The 19,515-nt window shown below is 46.7% G+C and overlaps 2 protein-coding genes across 3 annotated transcripts in view; both read right to left on the reverse strand.

Moving 5' to 3' along the window:
* Positions 1 to 501: 501 nt before the first annotated feature.
* Positions 502 to 7,792, reverse strand: LOC146237461 (B-cell receptor CD22-like). Its single transcript, XM_084685928.1, has 9 exons — positions 7,759 to 7,792; positions 5,394 to 5,498; positions 4,568 to 4,816; positions 4,197 to 4,469; positions 3,998 to 4,085; positions 3,296 to 3,347; positions 2,508 to 2,606; positions 2,268 to 2,345; positions 502 to 1,718 (listed from the first exon to the last, which is right to left on the reverse strand). Exons 1-9 carry the CDS (start codon positions 7,790 to 7,792, stop codon positions 1,650 to 1,652), a joined length of 1,047 nt encoding a protein of 348 aa, XP_084542054.1. The 3' UTR covers positions 502 to 1,649.
* Positions 7,793 to 17,905: 10,113 nt separating this feature from the next.
* pdgfba (platelet derived growth factor subunit Ba) overlaps positions 17,906 to 19,515 on the reverse strand; it is a 12,390-nt gene continuing 10,780 nt past the window's right edge. For both annotated transcript variants that reach the window (XM_084685500.1, XM_084685499.1), the window contains exon 7: positions 17,906 to 19,515. This exon is cut by the window's right edge and continues 34 nt beyond it. The gene's annotated coding sequence lies outside the window, so the exon portion shown is untranslated.

The following is a 19,515-nucleotide window of genomic DNA, read 5'->3' on the forward strand; positions in this document are numbered from 1 at the left end:
AGATACCTTACCCCGAAGAGAGCTGTCTCGTTAGACACCTGTCTAGTAAGACATCAAGGATTAAGACAGCTGTCTAAGTTTTCGAACAGAGCCTTGGAGCGAGAGAAGTCGACGCTGGCGTAGTGGACGTCATCCTGCTGGCCTGTGTGTGTGTCTGTGTGTGTGTCTGTGTGTGTTTGTGTGTGTGTGTCGGTGTGTGTGTGTTTGTGTGTGTGTGTTTGTGTCTCTGTGTGTGTGTGTGTGTGTGTGTGTCTGTGTGTTTGTGTGTGTGTCTGTGTGTGGACAACAGGGACAGGGTTCAGGGTTGTGGCTGAGATGTTGTCATACACAAAACAGGAGTTCCCGTGGAGGAGAGCCAGAAATGTGTGTGTTGATACCAACCACTCCTACAGTTTTTTTTGTTATCTGTCAATTACATAATAAATTATGTAAAAACATTTAGCAAAAAGGTTTATTTAATAGACAGACCTCAACCTGTAATTTGAATATTTGTTTGACCTTATTTGATAAATAATTATTACTATCATTTGTCCCCTGTAGATGCTCAAACTATCAGGAGGGTTCATTTAGCATCTCCAGGTACACATGGACTCTCTAAACTAAGCGGATCTTCAAAATATCTTAAAATGCAAAAAGCCAAAACCCTTTTTAAAATACGCAATCTATACAGCAGTCAGCATTTAATAAACTCCAAAATCATTTAAAAAGTCTTAAAATAGTTTACTTTTTTTTCTCACATTAACAAAAAAAAAACTTCACCCTTAAAATAACAAAAACTCAACAAACAATCATGAAAATAAATCTAATATTAGCCAAGAAGTAATCACTATTAGCAATATTAACTAAAAAGCTCCAGAATTAAATCATACAATTTTACTTTCTATGTTGTTTGGGTTTAGAAAACATTGTATCTTTTGAGCAACAGGATTGTAAAGCAAGCCTGCAATTATGCCAATATGAAGTTGCTCAAATCACACAAAATACTTTTTAATTCTAACAATTAAAAAAAAGTTATATTCATGTATTAAACATATCACCAATAGTATACACATTATAATATTTATAATATTATTAGTATATTAGTCATATTCATAATATTGTTTTACTATTATTATTGTGATTATTATTATTATTTATATATTTTGTTATTATCATCAAGAACCTACTTGCTAATAATTTCATTGTTCTGTGTAAAAACCATGACAATTCATAACACAATAAAATAACTTGAACTTGATTAAACTGATTCTCAACATTCGATTTAGTCCCTTTATTTAGATTCTGAACAGAGACTGCTCTGGCATCTGATTTTGGTTCTACTGCAAGAACAGTTGAACTGTGATGTCGTAATGTGATTACAGCATGGAATTCTTTTAAATATTTGGTTTGGGGTCGTAGACACTAGATGTCTCGTCCGCGTTGCCGGACAACTGATTCGAACGTCCGCACATGACGGCCATCTTGCTACAGTCAACTCGCTCACCCATAACATTGTGTTGATGCTACATGTACTTTTTAAATGACCATAACTTGCTCAATTTTCAACCGATTTTTTTACGGATTGGTTTGTGAGCAATGTCAGAGATGTCGTTATGCTAACGTAACATAATTATTCATAAGTATGCTGTGGCATAACGACACCTCTGACTTTATACATATCCATGGTTCTTTGTTCCAAATAGAGTGTTCCAGATTTCTGTTCCAGTCCTTCTCAAGCTCTGAAACACATGCACACACACACAGACACACACACACACACACACTCATGAACATGCACACACACACACACACAGATACACAACAACACAGGCATAAACAGAACCCAACAGTGAACAACAAAGTACAGTTTCTTTAATTCCTTGCAGGATGCCTAAGCAACCATGTCCTCCCTAAGCAACCTGGAAAACGATATGAAAACGCTAGTGTGGACGGAGATAGTTTTCTATTCGAATACGCGTATTTGTATTTACCCGGGCTAGTGTGGACGGGGCCTAAATCTTTGGATTGGGGTTGTAGCTCCTTGTTCCAAATGGAGAGTTCTAGATCTCTGCTCCAGTCCTTCTCACACTCTGAAACACAAACACACACACACAAACACACACACACATACACACACACACACACACACACACATACATACACACACACACACCAACACAGGCATACACAGAACACAACAGTGAAAAACAAATGACAGTTTCCTTAATTCCAATCCATCCTTGTCCTTCTCTCCAGAACCCAAACACAGTAACAGATGAAGGACTTACAGCCAGTGTGTCGTAGTCAGAAGACCTGGTCCTCATGTCCAGAGAAGAGTACGTATCACTGGAGGAGTCTCTAACATTCTGGTAAACACACACACACATACATGTACACACACACACACATGTAAACACACACACAGAGGTTACAGGCCTTCACACTGAAGTTACTACTGTAGAACACAGGGAATACTGCTTAATTAAACTCAGCTCAACCTAAAGAGCGTGTGATGACAGGAGACTCACAGGAAGTGTGTCATAGTCAGGTGACGTGTTCTTCAAGTTCAGAGCTGTGTACGTGTCACTGCTGGGGTCAGCTTGGACTGTCTGAGGAGAGAGAGGGATCTGGTGGAGATGCAGTCAGCAGTTAATACAGCTGGAGACATCCTGATAGACAACATGAGGACATGAGTTACCTTCACTATAGGTGGAGGTGTATAACTGTAGTATACCTTGCTGATAACAAGCACACGTATATGTTGTAAAAATTGAAGATGTAACACATTTATCCTGTATAAGAAGGATTCTGTGTTCAGCATTCCTTGTGTGTAGAGAGAAGCCTGCCCCCAAATCTGAACTTTGGGTAACACGAGGCATACGTAAGTTTCTGACCTAGGCTGACCATTATCTTACTAGAGGTGCAATAAATAACCTTATCTGTGCTGAGTGAATCATATGGTCAAGCCCAGGGTCAGAGAACTCTGTAAGTTTTCACACACACAAGTCTATGCAAAGGAGCCAATGAAAGAAGAGCCATGGAACATTTGCATGCTTGGTCTTAACCAATGACAGTCAAGAGTGCTTGTGTTTAAATAGCTAGCTAGCGCAACATGCTAGCAGACAAACTTTGTAGCACAATGGCGTATGATGTTTTGTCTCCTTGCGTCCGGCTGCAAGTAATAAAACTTTCTTAAACTTGTTCACCGACTGGCTGAGCAATGCTTGATAGATTAATATTTCTGACAGAATAACTTTGATTTAAATCACCACAAACAACCACAAGCAAGCAGTAACAAACAAACACACACACGCACCTGTCCATTATTGACTGGGTTCTTGGAATTATTGCAGTTGGTCTTCTTCTTCCTATGGAAATAATTCATAAAATGACACAAAATCTGTCAATCAATACAATTGTACCACCTTTACAGGTAAATACATCTACACAATGAATACATCAATAATCATGATCACTTAACATACTTATGTGGTTACATTAAGCAATAAGCCCCAAGAGGCCGTGGTTTATACGCTGATTTTAGAACAGCTAAGGGGAGTTGTTAGGCACGACGCGAAGCGTAAACCACGGACTCGCGGGGCTTATTGCTTTTCTAAAACTGTTACTACAAATATTTGATATGGTTTCATCAATAAAAACAATTAGAAACAAAATAGTTTAATAATAAACAGTCATTCTTCCGCTACTACAAAGTATAGTTCCTACATAAATCGTTGCCACCTAACAGCCAGATGGACATCTTTGCCGTCTTTTTCAATTTGAAATATTCGATGCGCAGTAATATGGAATGTTAAAGAATGTTATGAGGACAACCTGTGAGGTTATGCTAGATTTTACAACGGCATGGAATGCGATATAGCCAATCACAATCAAGGATGGGAACAACCAGTTTTAGAAAATAAAATAAATACTGCTCTGTATTAGTCCATAAACTATTTTCTTTGAAGTTATGAAAACTTTGGCATCATATTTCAGGTAGCGACAGTCCCTTCCTCACCTGCAGAGGAGGCAGGCAGAGAGGAGGATGACGGCCAGGAGAACAGAGACTGTGGTTCCTGCTGCTGCAGCCTGAGCTGTTGAGATCCCTGAACAACACAACAGGGGAAACCAGGCCTGCACTGTACATCATATGGTGACAAAAAAGCCTTTGGAATGTGGTAAACCATGGTGGATATGTATTTATATCATTTTCCTACCTGTTCTAATGATCAGAGTGATCTTTACAACAGAGGAGTTTGTAGCTCCTACTGTATTCCCAGCCTGACAGTAGTATCCTCCACTGTCCTCAGAGCTGATGTTAGTGATGGTGTAGCTCTGTCCAGATGATTTAGATGAGGTGATGTTCTCCTTGTACCAGGTGTATGTCTGCACTGGTGGGTTAGCATCACTGCTGCAGGTCAGAGTCACTGAACTGCCCTCCACTACTTCACCAGAGGGACTGACTGACACTGATACATTCCTTGGCTTATCTGGGGCAATATAGAGTATAGTAGTAATAAAGAGATGAACAGCTTGAAGTTAGAAGACAGGGTTGACTGAGGTCATTTATAAACTCTGGGAGCCTTACATGTAATATTGAGAGTCTCTTCAGGAGAGCGGAGATGCTGGTGTTCTGTCACAGCACAGGAATATCTGCCTGCATCCTCACTGCTGACTGGGTCCAGGTAAAGGAGCTTCTGTTGGGTCTCTGACCTGGTTTGGTTGTTCTTGTACCAGATGTAGGAGGAGTTACCAGTCAGACGACAGGTGGAGCTACAGGTCAGGGTCACCCTCTGTCCCTCCATCACTGTGGACGGAGTCACTTCCACCTGAAGACCTGGGGTCAGAAACAACAGCAGTCATCTAACAGTGATACAAGCCCTGTCCTCAGGTCACAAAGTCAGAGTCTTAGTACAGAACAATATTCAGCACCACCCCTGTCAGTGACAGCAGAGACTAGTGAGTGACACACTCCAGCTACTGTTGGCTTTTGAGCTCCACACTTAGATCAGATGCAGTTAGAGCACATCAGGAATATAGGTGTTGTACACAGCTGGGACAGACTGTAGGAGGTTGATAAAGGTTCTATATTAATGTTTTAAAATAACTAAACAGTAACATTCAGAATACACACAGACATCAGAGCAACACATATAGTTTAACTGTACCTGTAACAGAGAGAGTGACTCCTGGTTCAACAGCATATTTCCCTCCTTGTTTGTCTGTTATAATCCTTAACTTGTACACAGCAGCGTCTCTCTCTCTCAGGTCTGTGATCGTCAGGGTTGCTTCACTCTTGTTATCCCCACGGTACTGCACACGACCTGCATACTCTGGGTCCAGACTCAGGTCATCGGGATACAATCTATAGATCTTCCATGTGGTAAACCACAGTGTTTTAGTGACTGTGAGACCTCTGGGGTAAGTATAGGAGCAGGACAGGTCCACTGATGAGCCTCTCAAGGCACAGACTCTCTGGAGGGTGTAAGTCACTCCCCAGCCAGGCTGACCCAGCACCACTGCAACACAGTCACACATCACCAGCACATTAGAGGAAGCACAAACCTACTGGCTCACATGCAGCGCTAGCAGAGGTGGTTCAGAGTGTTAGGTTAGCTCCCTCAGGTGAGGGAAGGGCTTTAGCTCAGTGTGCTAACACTGTCGTATCAGACATGCTGACACGATGGGTTTTTAACCCTGCCAGTTGATCACATGACTGCTAATGTTGCTATTGTCAGAAGTATGAATGGGGGTGTTAACACCTTGATGAAGTAGCTGAGTTTAGAGGAAAGGAGACCACAGAAGAGAGGTGTAACAACATAGACAGTACAGAGTACAAGTCTCAGCACAAAACTACTTCAGCATTTATGAAAAGCTTTGTGTTTGGCAAAATACAAAACATTTCTCAACAATAAAAGAGATAATTTTCATGAATACAAATATATTAACATATGTTAAATTAATTTGTCTCAGTGTTAGATGATGTGTTTTTCAAAAATAAGTTTTACAATATTTGATTGATAAACCTAGTTGGTGATGGTTTAAGTAGACCTTGGACCATCCTTCTAATAAGGACTAAGGTTAAAGGTCAAAGTTAAAGTAAGATAAACAAGGTCATAGATACCTGCCACAGACCAGAGGAAGACTACAAACACACTTCCTGTAGTTCTCAACTCCATAGCTGCATCACCACCCTGCAGTCTGACAGACACAACAGAGGTCAACAAAACACACTAATAACTGAACACTTGTCCTGGTGTTCCTCTAATACAGAATACACACTTATAACTGAATCCTTGGTGTTCCCCTAATACAGGATACAGCCTCGCCAAAATGCTTTAGAACCCCAGGACTCTGGAGGAGGGGCTAGGACTTCAGCCAATCAGATGCAGAAGGGGCGGGATTTACACTATTTTAGACTTTGCTATTGGCTCTCTCCCACCAAACCAGCTCACATTGAAAGTGCTGAACCTTCATGACAGTAAACGCAAACACAGGTGTGATTGGAACTTGTATATAACCAGTATACAGTATGTATTATCTTCCTATTTACAGCAAGCCTCATGTTAACTGAGTAAAATATCAAAACACATCTGTTTACCACAAAATGAAGACATATTTAAATCATAATCAATACATATGAAATAACATTAAACCAATGAAGACAACTGTGTTCTAAGAGGCGTTCACGTCGATGGTACTTACAGAGAGGAAGGGAGGAGTGGGGTTGGTGGACTTGCTGGCAGTGTGTTGTTCTGAACAGTGAGGGTGAAGTCTGTGGTTGATGGTTCTAAGTACTCAGAATAAACAGTAAAGAAGCTCAGAGTACAGCTTCCTTCCTCTTCAGGACATTTACATATTGTACAAGAATGACCGTTATGCTGTCAAGACGGTTTTCCATTTCCTCATTCAAGGCTGTCTGATATCTTTAGTCCTTTACTGTAAAGTCAAGTGCTAGGTTAACTTGTTGCCCAAGCTGTGGTTGATAGTTTAAAAGAGTCAAACACACACACACACACAGGTTGGAGAGAGGGACAGATGAAGAGATGAGGGAAGAAAGAGAGATAAACAGAGATAAAGAAAGAGTGTGTGTGTGTGTGTCTGAGACAGAGAGAGAGAGAGAGAGAGAGAGAGAGAGAGAGAGAGAGAGAGAGAGAGAGAGAGAGGATAAGAGTTACAAGACATATTCAACAACAAATATGACTCATTACTGTGTAACACCTCTGGAATCTCCAAGAGTGTTTGGCTGCAGCCTCCCGTCTCATACCCTCCCGTCTCATGCCTCTACTTTTCAAAATAAAAGCTCGTCTGGTCCGCTATTTCCTTCCTTCTTTGGTGTATGTTTTAGCTAGACTACAAACTAAAATCCATTCTATGGCTGCAGCCTGGAAGGCCCGGTTGAGTTTAGACGTCCAACGACGGTTGTGGTTAGGATTAGTTTAAGGCCAGGAGTCGTAGCAGAGGTAGAGGTTAAGGTTAGGCACAATGATGGTCGGTACAGCACACCGTGCATTTTGTCACCTGCGGTATGTTCTTTTTTTTAAAGACACTGATGTGTACCTTAAGGAAAATCACAAAAAGATGAAGGACATCGCAGGTTTCATCAAATCCTACGTTAACATCAGGAACAGAACAATAACATCCAGAAATCCGCAAATAATATAGGCCTATTGATAAAACGTTTTTTCAATGTATTGCAACAAACTTGCTCACGAACTAAACTCTAACTCCATCCGTAAAATAATTCGCGATTTCGTATTTTTGACCCTCTTAATTTACCGTTGGACAGCTTGGGCATGAGGCGGGAGGGCATGAGACGAACTTCCACTGCGTGCTGCTGTCTTCTCCTGCCCTCTGGAGGACAGAAGCAGGAAGTGCAGCCTGAGAGTCACTCAGGAGGAGCCTGTCTCCTGCGCTCCCGCTGCCAGCCTCTAGGGGGCGGAGTTTCCTCAGTGATCAGGGAGGGACGCGAGGGAGAAAGGGAGGTGGATAAGACGAGTATATAAGAGGGAGAGGGAGAGAAAAAGGTTTTGATGAGAGTGCAGTTTGTGATGTTTGACTTGGCCTGCACTGTGTTATCAAGTGTGTGTGTGTGTACTGTACTGTGTGTGTTCGTGCTATTAGTGTGTGTGTGTGTGTGTGTGTGTGTGTGTGTGTACTGTGTGTGTTTTATAAGATTCGAGGTTACAAAGGAGAAGCAGACTGAGAGTTTCAGACACATACACACACACACGTAGTCACACACACAGGGTCACACACACTCGTGGGTGAAGCGTGTTAACCTCAAAGAGACACTCAGTCTGGGAGACGTGACAGAGAGGGATGAGGAGAGAGAGAGAGACGGAGGGATGAGGAGAGAGAGAGAGACGGAGGGATGAGGAGAGAGAGAGAGACGGAGGGATGAGGAGAGAGAGAGAGACGGAGGGATGAGGAGAGAGAGAGAGACGGAGGGATGAGGAGAGAGAGAGAGACGGAGGGATGAGGAGGGATGAGGAGAGAGAGAGAGACGGAGGGATGAGGAGGGATGAGGAGAGAGAGAGAGACGGAGGGATGAGGAGGAGAGAAAGAAAGAGTTAGCAAGAGAGTTTGGTGAAGAACATAGAAATTGACTTCTGTGTACAACATAGAAGCCTGAGAGTGAGCTCGAGAGAGACAGAGAGAGAGAGAGAGAGAGAGAGAGAGAGAGAGAGAGAGAGAGAGAGAGAGAGAGAGAGAGAGAGAGCAGACACATCAACCACTCTGGACAAAAACAGTACAAAGGCAGGGTCGGGCAAATATTCACACGCACCCAGACGGAGACAGCTCTGTAAACTGTTTGTGAAACGCTTTTGTCCGGCAGGAACACACATGCATCGCACACCCACAGAAAGACAAACAGACACACACACCCTTGCCTGGTGCCCAGGTCAGCTCCTGCAGGGAGACTGACCCGGGTGGGCCCTGCCCTCGTCCACAACACACAACACACAACACACAACACACAACACACAACACACAACACACAACACAGAACACACAACACAGAACACAGAACACAGAACACACAACACACAACACACAACACAGAACACAGAACGCAGAACACAGAACACAGAACACACAACACAGAACACAGAACACAGAACACAGAACACACAACACAGGTTAACACCCCACTGACAGAGGACAATTAGGAAAAGTCCCCCAGCACACACACACACACCCACACACACTCACACACACGGGTAAACACACACACACTCACACACACACATGCACACAATAGCTTTCTGATTGTGAACAATGGAAAAGCTGGCTAATGGCGAGTTATACAGTAAGAGACAAGGTTGGTTGTTAGATTCATTGTTCCAGGGTCAGGGTTGTTAGGATTAGTCACTTAACACTCATTTATTGTCTGGTCTGTCTACCTCTACCTCTCTCTCTGTCTATCTCTCCTCCTCTCTCCCCCCCTCTCTCTCTGTCTATCTCTCCTCCTCTCTCCCCCCTCTCTCTCTGTCTATCTCTCCTCCTCTCTCCCCCTCTCTCTCTCTGTCTATCTCTCCTCCTCTCTCCCCCCCCCCTCTCTCTGTGTATCTCTCCTCCTCTCTCCCCCCTCTCTCTCTGTCTGTCTCTCCTCCTCTCTCCCCCTCTCTCTGTCTGTCTCTCCTCCTCTCTCCCCCCCTCTCTCTGTCTGTCTCTCCTCCTCTCTCCCCCTCTCTCTGTCTGTCTCTCCTCCTCTCTCCCCCCTCTCTCTCTGTCTGTCTCTCCTCCTCTCTCCCCCCTCTCTCTCTGTCTATCTCTCCTCCTCTCTCCCCCCTCTCTCTGTCTATCTCTCCTCCTCTCTCCCCCCCTCTCTCTCTGTCTATCTCTCCTCCTCTCTCCCCCTCTCTCTCTGTCTGTCTCTCCTCCTCTCTCCCCCCTCTCTCTCTGTCTGTCTCTCCTCCTCTCTCCCCCCTCTCTCTGTCTGTCACTCCTCCTCTCTCCCCCCTCTCTCTCTGTCTGTCTCTCCTCCTCTCTCCCCCCCCCCTCTCTCTGTCTGTCTCTCCTCCTCTCTCCCCCCCTCTCTCTGTCTGTCTCTCCTCCTCTCTCCCCCCTCTCTCTCTGTCTGTCTCTCCTCCTCTCTCCCCCCCCCTCTCTCTCTGTCTGTCTCTCCTCCTCTCTCCCCCCCCTCTCTCTCTGTCTGTCTCTCCTCCTCTCTCCCCCCCCTCTCTCTCTGTCTGTCTCTCCTCCTCTCTCCCCCCTCTCTCTCTGTCTGTCTCTCCTCCTCTCTCCCCCCTCTCTCTCTGTCTGTCTCTCCTCCTCTCTCCCCCCTCTCTCTGTCTGTCTCTCCTCCTCTCTCCCCCTCTCTCTCTGTCTGTCTCTCTTCATCTCTCCCCCTCTCTCTGTCTGTCTCTCCTCCTCTCTCCCCCCTCTCTCTCTGTCTGTCTCTCCTCCTCTCTCCCCCCTCTCTCTGTCTGTCTCTCCTCCTCTCTCCCCCCTCTCTCTCTGTCTGTCTCTCTTCCTCCCCCTCTCTCTTTTTTCTGTCTGAAACAAATGGATCGGCAGGTGGAACAGGAGATGTTTCTCTTTCCACCTCATGCGCTCACACGCTCTCTCACACACACACTCACACATGCACACACACACACTCACACGCTCACACACACACGCACACGCACACACACACTCACACACCTCCGTGGTGTTGCCGCAGGGTTAAGCGCGTGTGTTGTTAGCGGGGTGCTGTGACCGTGCTGCTGACCATGACACAGCTGCTGCTGCAGCTTAATGCAGCACACACACACAGTACTCACACACACACACATACACTTATAGTCACACACACACACAGTACTCACACACACACACATACACATATAGTCACACACACACACAGTACTCACACACACACACATACACATATAGTCACACACACACACAGTACTCACACACACACACACATACACATATAGTCACACACACGTATGTAGTCACACACACATACACATGTATAGTCAAACACACACACACACATACACACGTATAGTCACACACACATATAGTCACACACACACACACACAGTACTCACACACACACACACATACAAACATATAGTCACACACACATATATAGTCACACATACAGTACTCACACACACACACACATACAAACATATAGTCACACACACATACAAACATATAGTCACACACACTCGCACACACACACTCACACATGTGTGTGTGGGGGCCCCTATCAACATAGTTCCTCTGATAAGGGGTCATCCTTTCACTCTCAAAACATCCTGTAAAGGAATGTGTCCAATACCTTGAGGATGTGTGTACCTGTGTGTGTATATGGGTAGTGCGTGACATGTGTGCATGTATGAGGATGTGTGTGTGTGTGTGTGTGTGTGTGTGTGAGAGAGAGCACTGGGCCACTCAGACAAACACCCCCAGCCCTATCAAAGGGTCACACGCCAGATAATCTCCTGGACTCACCCTCTCTCTTACTCTCTCCTACACTCTCTTTCTCTTACTCTCTCTCTCATTTCTCCCTCTCCCCCTCTCTCCCTCTTTCCCCCCCTCTCTCTATGTCTCTCTCTCTCCCTCCCTCTCTCCTCAACATCTGGACAGGCGTGAGACAGTGAAACAGCTGCGTCTGCAGCAGTGCCCTGAGGATTTCCGCCACACTCTTACCCTACTTCACGCTAACTCTTATCCCTTTATCTCTCCTCATGCACACTCGAACCCCCCCCCCCCCCCCCCAGCCCCTTTCCTCTCTGAAATCAGATTCTGAATGCTTCTCTTTAACCAGTTCCACTTTAGGCAAAGAGATGGGATGGAGGTCCCAGAGAGAGAGACAGAGACATAGACATAGATAGAAAGAGAGAGAGAGAGAGAGAGGGGGGGGGAGAGAGAGAGAGAGTGACAAAAGAAAGGATTAAAGGAGAAGGTTTGATGCAAGGTTACGGAGGGCCGCGCCCCCCATGGCAATACAACATTTTTCTCTTCTCTGATCTCTCCCTCTCTTCTCTTTCTTCTCCTCTTCTCCTCCCGTCCTCTTCCCTCCCCCCCAGGGCCTCCAGTCACTATCACGATCTGGAAGAGAACACACTCTTTCTTCCCCTTCTCACTTTCTGCTCTTTTCTTTTCTTCCATTTTGGGACCGAACTCTGTGTTGGAGTGGTGGAACCGTTCTTGTGTGCGCGTGTGTGTGTCTGTGTGGGGGGGGGGGGGGTGAATGTGTGGGTCTGTGCATGTGTGTCTGTGTCTGTGCATGTGTGTGTGCATGTGTGGGGGTGTGTGAATGTGTGTGTGTATGTGATGAACTGCGGGTCCTAATATAACCAGGGGAGTGATTAGTCCTGTCTCTGCTCTGATTAATATTTGACAGCACTGAGCAGCAAAGCGAGAGAACGGGAGGGGGAGTGATAATGGGGAGATAATATGCCCATGTATCACACTGTCAGAACAGAATGGTAGCAGGGTGGAGAGAGAGAGAGAGAGAGAGAGTAGTATAGAGAAGAGAGAGAGAGAGAGGGGGGGAGAGAGAGAGAAAATGAGAGGGAGGGAGGAAGAGAGAGAGTGGAAGATATAGAGGGGGAGGGAGTGAGAGAGGGGGGCAGAGAAAGAGGGAGGGAGGGATTGAGGGAGGGAGAGAGGGAGGGAGGGAGGGATTGAGGGAGGGAGGGAGGGATTGAGGGAGGGAGGGAGGGAGGGAGGAAGGGAGAGAGGGAGGGAGGGAGGGAGGGAGGGAGGGAGGGAGGGAGGGAGGGAGGGAGGGAGGGAGGGAGGGAGGGAGGGAGGGAGGGAGGGAGGGAGGGAGGGGGAGAGGAGTGTGAGATGGAGAGAGGGAGAGAGGGAGAGAGGGAGAGAGGGAGCGAGGGAGAGAGGGAGAGAGGGAGGGAGGGAGAGAGGGAGAGAGGGAGAGAGGGAGGGAGGGATGTTATGCAAGCATAGGACGATCCTAGTAGCAGAAAGGTTTAACAGACTCTACAGAACACAAGAGTTTACGTGTGTGTTTCCCTTTATTCAGAACTGACCGTTTACAGTACAGTGTTACACAGCACCCAGTGTCGAGTTAGAGTACATTCTCTCACGGTCAGAACTCACCACATACCATAGCTACATAGAGTCACCACTGTAGTGGACAAGAACATTTGGTTGGTTTGTGTCCAGTGTTGGACGGGGTCCACATTCCACTGTGTTGTTGCTGAGTGTGTTGCAGCATGGCCATCATCATTACTGGATGTTGTCTGTCCTTCACAGTTCACCTCTGTGTTTGTGTGCTCATCTGTGCAGTTTTTCAGACTCAGTCTGATCATCTGTCTCCTTCTGAATCAGACATGTGTGTATGTGTGTGTGTGTGGAGTGTGTGTGTGTGGAGTGAGTGTGTGTGTGTCAGCGCTCTAAGACAATGCTGGAATGTCAGGCATGCAGTTTGCACTTCCTGTGTTTTGATCCCGTCGCTAAGGTACCACTTCCTGTCTAAGGAGGTTGAACACACACACACAGACGCACACACACGCACACTTGACCATCATACATGCAACAGTATTGCAACACACTGGACTACACTCTTCTGAGCAAACAGACCAACAAACATCACACACACACACTCAACATCCCAGTCCTCACCAGTCTCATTAGAGTTTTACAGCCAGGGGTCGAAGGTCACAGCCCCTGTCTGGACAACAGGGACACACACACACACAGCCAGCAGAACCTACGCTCCTGTTGATCTCTCTCTCTCCCTCGTTCTCTCTCTCTTTCATCTTCACTGCGTTCCACCAGCGGTGGAGAGAGAGAGAGAGAGAGAGAGAGAGGGAGATGTATGGTGGGAAGGAAGGAGAGACGGAGGAGAGGAGGGAAAGACAGAGGGGATGTGGGTGTTGACAGGCGAGTGTGTGAACAGTGTGGCCCAGTGTTCATCTGTTGTCAGCAGGGACTTAGGATGAGAGGAGAGGGGGAGGGAGAGAGAGAGAGAGAGAGAGGGAGAGGGAGAGGGAGAGGGAGAGGGAGAGGGAGAGGGAGAGGGAGAGGGAGAGGGAGAGGGAGAGGGAGAGGGAGAGGGAGAGGGAGAGGGGGAGGGAGAGGGAGAGGGAGAGGGAGAGAGAGAAGGAGAGGGAGAGGGAGAGGGAGAGGGAGAGAGGGAGGGAGAGAGGGAGAGGGAGAGTGAGAGGGAGAGGGAGAGGGAGAGTGAGAGAGAGAGAGAGAGAGAGAGAGAGGGAGAGGGAGAGGGAGAGGGAGAGGGAGAGGGAGAGGGAGAGGGAGAGGGAGAGGGAGAGAGGAAGGGGGAGGGGGAGGGGGAGAGAAAAGGAGAGGCAAGGAGAGATAGGGAGAGGGGGAAGGAGAAAGAGGGAGAGGGAGGGGGAAGGAGAGAGAGGGAAGGAGAGAGTGGGAGAGATAGGGAGAGGGGGAAGGAGAGAGAGGGAAGGACAGAGAAGGAGAGGACAGTAGGAGAAAGATTGAGGTATAGACAGAAAGAGAGGGAGATTCGGAGCGTGAGGGGGAAGGTGAAGGTAAAGCTTGAGTGGGGACCTCTTAGTTTACTAATGAATCAAGCGTTGCTTTCAAGATGGTGAGCTGTGTGAGCACAAAAGATGTATGTGCGTGTGTGTACAGGTATGTGTGTGTGTGTGTGTTGTCTTAGCAAAGTGATAAACAGTAGCACCTGGATGATTATGCAATACCAAGCCTCCAAGGCTTTTGCACACACACACACCTCCACGGTCAAAGTTTCCACAGCAATGTTCTTCCATCTAACACACACGCAAACTCACCAGGCACATACTGTCCATACACACACAAACACACACACACTTGCAAAAAAAGCAGGAGAAGGAGAGTAGGGGATGACAGCACACACACACACACACACACACACACACACACAGGATCAGACACACACAGGATCAGACACACACAGGCAGGGCTCTATAAGTAGAGGGTGTGACAGCAGAGTGAGTTAAAGCCTAATGACCAGTGGTCAGAGGGCCGGTCGATGACAACACAGGATTAGAGAGGGAGGGAGGGAGGGAGGGAGGGAGGGAGGGAGGGAGGGAGGGAGGGAGGGAGGGAGGGAGGGAGGGGGGAGGGGAGGGAGGGAGGGAGGGAGGGAGGGAGGGAGGGAGGGAGGGAGGGAGGGAGGGAGGGAGGGAGGGAGGGAGGGAGGGAGGGAGGGAGGGAGGGAGGGAGGGAGGGAGGGAGGGAGGGAGGGAGGGAGGGAGGGAGGGGGAAATATGGAAATGAGAGAGGGAAGACGATAAAGTCAAGGAACGAAGGAGAGGAAGACTGGAGGGAGGGAGCGAGGGAGTGATACCGTGGAAGAGAGAGAGGCCGAGAGAGAGGCGGGAGAGAGAGAGAACAACTCAGGTCTCGAAACAGGCCCTTTATAATACCGACTCGATCTGGTCTTATGTTTACATGTCAATGGATGTATCTGTGCGACAACACAACACTGAGGCAGTGTGTTGAGGATGTGGGCGCGATGTATGTCACAACACCAGCGTTGCATTTCAAAACATTACCCTGGAGACCATGACTGTGGTGGGAAATACAGGAGTCTCTTCCTCTTTCCAAGTTCCTGTTTTCAAGTTAAAAATTGAATAAAAAAGGAGTGGTGAGAATAAACGGGGGTTGAAGGAAGGAGTCAATGAAGGAGAGAGAAGAGCGATGAAGGAGAGAGGAGAGCGATGAAGGAGAGAGGAGAGCGATGAAGGAGAGAGGAGTGATTAAGGAGAGAGGAGAGTGATGAAGGAGAGGGAGTGATTAAGGAGAGAGGAGAGTGATGAAGGAGAGGGAGAGCGATTAAGGAGAGAGCAGAGCGATGAAGGAGTGAGAGAAGGGGAAAGATACTTGATGTGAGATGCTAATGAGGAGGGCTGTTTCTAGTAACTAAAGAATAGGTACTAGTATCTAATGAAAACTTACTAGTAAAACGGGAATAGATACTAGTAACTATTGGATTAGTTACTAGTAACTAAAGAATAAGTACTAGTAACTTTAAAATAGTGACCAGTACATTTATAGAAATAAATGTTAAAACGGCTTGCCGTAGATGGCACTAGGGTCAAACTGGGAAGAGATGCCACAGAGACAGAGCGACCAGAAGAGACATAACACACACACACACACACACACATGCACGCACACGCACACAGTCATCACCACGGTTACACCCCAGTGTCCACCCATGGTCCTCCAACTGACACTGAAAACACCATTGTCTCCAGAGAGAACAGAGAGAGAGAGAGAGAGAGAGAGAGAGAGAGAGAGAGAGGGAAGAGAGAGAGAGAGAGAGAGAGAGAGAGAGAGAGAGAGAGAGAGGGAGATGAGAAGTGAAAGAAAGAGAACGAGACAGACGGAGAGAGAGAGACAGTGAGAGAGGGGGAGGGAGAGAGGGGGACCGAGGGAGAGAGAGAGGGAGTGTGAGATAGAGAGAGCTAGAGAGAGAGAGAGAGGACAGAGAGAGATAGAGAGGGGTGTGACAGTAAAGTGAAGGTTTTTAGAGGACAGAGTGAGCGTAGAGGAGAGAGGATTAGAGATGAAGAAGGATTGTTACACAGTACATTGTGTCAACTGGGACACAGTGTGTGTGTGTGTGTGTGGGTGAACAGGTGGACCTCATGGTGAATCATCTTCAGGAAATCACGCCTGGTCTTCCCTGCCCTTCCAGACTTGGGTCATGTCCTGACAGCACACACACACACGCACGCACACACACACACATACACATGTCTGTTGTGTAAGTGTGTGTTCTTGTATGAGTGTGTGTGTTCTTGTGTCTGTGTGTGTGTGTCTGTGTGAAGGAGAGAGAGAACTTCCCTGACCTTCTCTTCAAGACAGTGTTCTCTCAGAACAGTGCTAACTGTGGGAGGTTCACCGCACTGTTTAGATTTGCCGGTGGGGTGTGAGGTGTGTGTGTAGAGTGTGTGTGTGGGTGGAGTGTGTGTGTGTGTGTGGAGTGTGATTGTCGCTGCCACCTAGCAGTGTTAATTCTGCATGCAGACAGAGCCAGAACACACACTATCGCCAAGGTGACGACACAGGTGCAGAATACACACACACACACACTCACACACTCACACACACTCACACGCACACACAGCTGGGCCAGTTCATGTAAAGTGGACAAGCGACCTGTCTGAACTCTGGCTCACCTTTCTGGCCCACCTCACCTCACCACACACCCTCACACCTACTGTCTGCTGGCGAGGGGCACGACACACACACACAAACAAACTCACACACACTCACACACACACACCGAACTCACACATAAAGTAGCTACCTTCACACCTAGTACAAGTTGGCCACGGACAGGCTACACACAAACACACAGACACACAGACACATGCACACACATGCACACACATGCACACCTTTGATCTATTAGATTTGTAGTAAAAAATACATGCGTGTGCTGTTAGTGTGTGTATGTTGTTTGGGTGTGTGTCTGTGTGTATTTGCAGTGTTCACACCAGTTTTAACGATTCAATTCTCCCTCTCTCTCTCCCTCTCTCTCTCTCTCACCCCCCCCTCTCTCTCTCTCTCTCCCTCTCTCTCCCTCTCTCACTCTCTCACCCCCCCCCTCTCTCTCTCTCTCTCTGTCTTCTTCTCACTCTGCTGACATGTTTTAGAAGGGCCTCATGTCTCCCTCACCCTCCTCCTATCCTGTGTTTCTGTCGTTCATCTTCCGTCCTGTCCCAGACTTGTACCCCCCCCCCCCCCCGCGTCTCTGTTTCACCACCCGACACCGTACTGTTGATGTGTCTGACCGACGGTTGTCACGGTAACCTCCTCTCTGTCCTGTCCGTGTGCAAAGGAGCAAATATATCTAGATTAGGACCACAGTACCAAGACCACTGTGCTTGTGTGTGTGTGGGTGGCTGGGTGTCGGTGTGTGTGTGTGTGTTCGTGGGTGTGTGCGAGCATGTGTGTGCATCAATAAGGACAGCCAAACACATTGTTCAGTGTATCAATATAATTCTGTTTATATTAAAAATAGCATTAATTACAATACAATAATATACAACAATAACAAATCATTAAACAATAATTACACTTGAGAATCAGAGAATCACACATCCTCCATTTATAAATAAGTTAAGAAAAAAAATTGTGTGATAATCTTTTTGTTTTTTTCATGAATTTACATTTCAGTGTTGGCTAACTTATGGATGGGATAACCAGCAAGTATAGTCTTTGGGACAGCAAAGATCACGAAGCACTTACAGTAAACCTAGAGCAAAGCTTACAGCTCACTGACATCACGGACACTACGGAATATTCCTGTTTGGCATGTTTGGCTTTTTCTAAGCAGGAAGCACAGATGATGAAGAAAAGACAACCGCTCTCCATTTCAACAGTACAACATAAGTCAGCAGTCTTCACCGTGAATATCCGACAGCTTCATGGACGTTCGGGCACAACGTCATTTAACGTCACGTAATTTCTACTTCTATCATATTATTTGATGTTTTTGGATACAGTTGCATGCTGAGTTGTGTAAATGTGTTAATCCATCTGAATCTCTGCTACAGTGTATGGCCACGACAGACCTTAAGCTTTAGCAACATAATTAAAGCTAATGCTCAGAGTTAGCTACCTGTCTGCTTGTCAATGGTAGTCCTGTACATGAAATAAAAATTCTACACATAACCTTTTTAAAGTTATTTTACTGCTACAAATGAATTCCCTTTAGTTTTTGGACTGCAATTCAACAGTTCTGTACTCTACCACTAATGATTCTCAAAGTTACATTAGCGAAGCGCTAACTCAGCTAGCTGGAGCATTAGCGAAGTGTTTTACCAACTCTGGATTATGGCTTAATTTCTTAATCTCCCCCCCCCACCCCTCTCTCTCTCTCTCTCTCTCTCTCTCTCTCTCTCTCTCTCTCTCTCTCTCTCTCTCTCTCTCTCTCTCTCTCTGTGTCTCTCTCTCTCTCTCTCTCTCTCTCTCTCTCCACTTCTTTCATCATAAATCTCCAGATATAGTTTCTTCCAGTTAGATCCTGTGCAACTCTCCTATCTGACCATTGGCCAAGATGATGTATTCTAGGACAATTGACAAATAGGGGGTAAAGTTATTTTCTTAGAAGCCAATCAGTAGTTGAGTTGCGGAGGTGGGCGTGTCCTGGAGGGTAGAAAAGAACCAATCAATGGTTCCTGTTGCAAGCTGTCCACTATCAGAACCCCCTCATTTAAGTTGAGCATCCTATTGGGTTCCAGTGTTCAGAGTGGGTGGGGCTTGGGCCGTGCTCATTTGCACTGGCTGATGGGAGATGACGTTTCCAGTGTTTGACATCAAGCACCTTCTCCTTTAAAAGGAGTAAATTACATATTTTGTTATTACCGCAAAGCAGAAATGTTCAATAGAGTTTTGGAGATCGGAATACTGCGTAAGTTGTCCCTTCCAGGGGTGCAAACAAGCACAGAACTAGCACCAAAGACTCCCAGAAGACATAGTTTTAAACAGCCCACTATTCCTCATATCCAGGAAGTCCAGAATGTTCGCTCCAGCATTCTAGCATTCCAACATTCCAGTTCTGTGTTCCAGAGTTCCAGTGTCTCCCAG

The sequence above is a fragment of the Hypomesus nipponensis genome, chromosome 21 (genome assembly GCF_054491055.1).
Source record: "Hypomesus nipponensis isolate SF chromosome 21, ASM5449105v1, whole genome shotgun sequence".
In the NCBI taxonomy this organism is placed as follows: Eukaryota; Metazoa; Chordata; class Actinopteri; order Osmeriformes; family Osmeridae; genus Hypomesus; species Hypomesus nipponensis.

What these genes read in the sequence shown, in the direction of transcription:
- LOC146237461 (XM_084685928.1), bottom strand. Translation starts at nt 7,792, where the DNA reads ATGCCCTCCCGCCTCATGCCCAAGCTGTCCAACG. An exon ending in ACCCAGTCAATAATGGACAG is followed by an intron (nt 2,607 to 3,295) that starts GTGCGTGTGTGT and finishes CATCTCCACCAG; the next exon opens with ATCCCTCTCTCTCCTCAGAC. An exon ending in CTGACTATGACACACTTCCT is followed by an intron (nt 2,346 to 2,507) that starts GTGAGTCTCCTG and finishes TGTGTTTACCAG; the next exon opens with AATGTTAGAGACTCCTCCAG.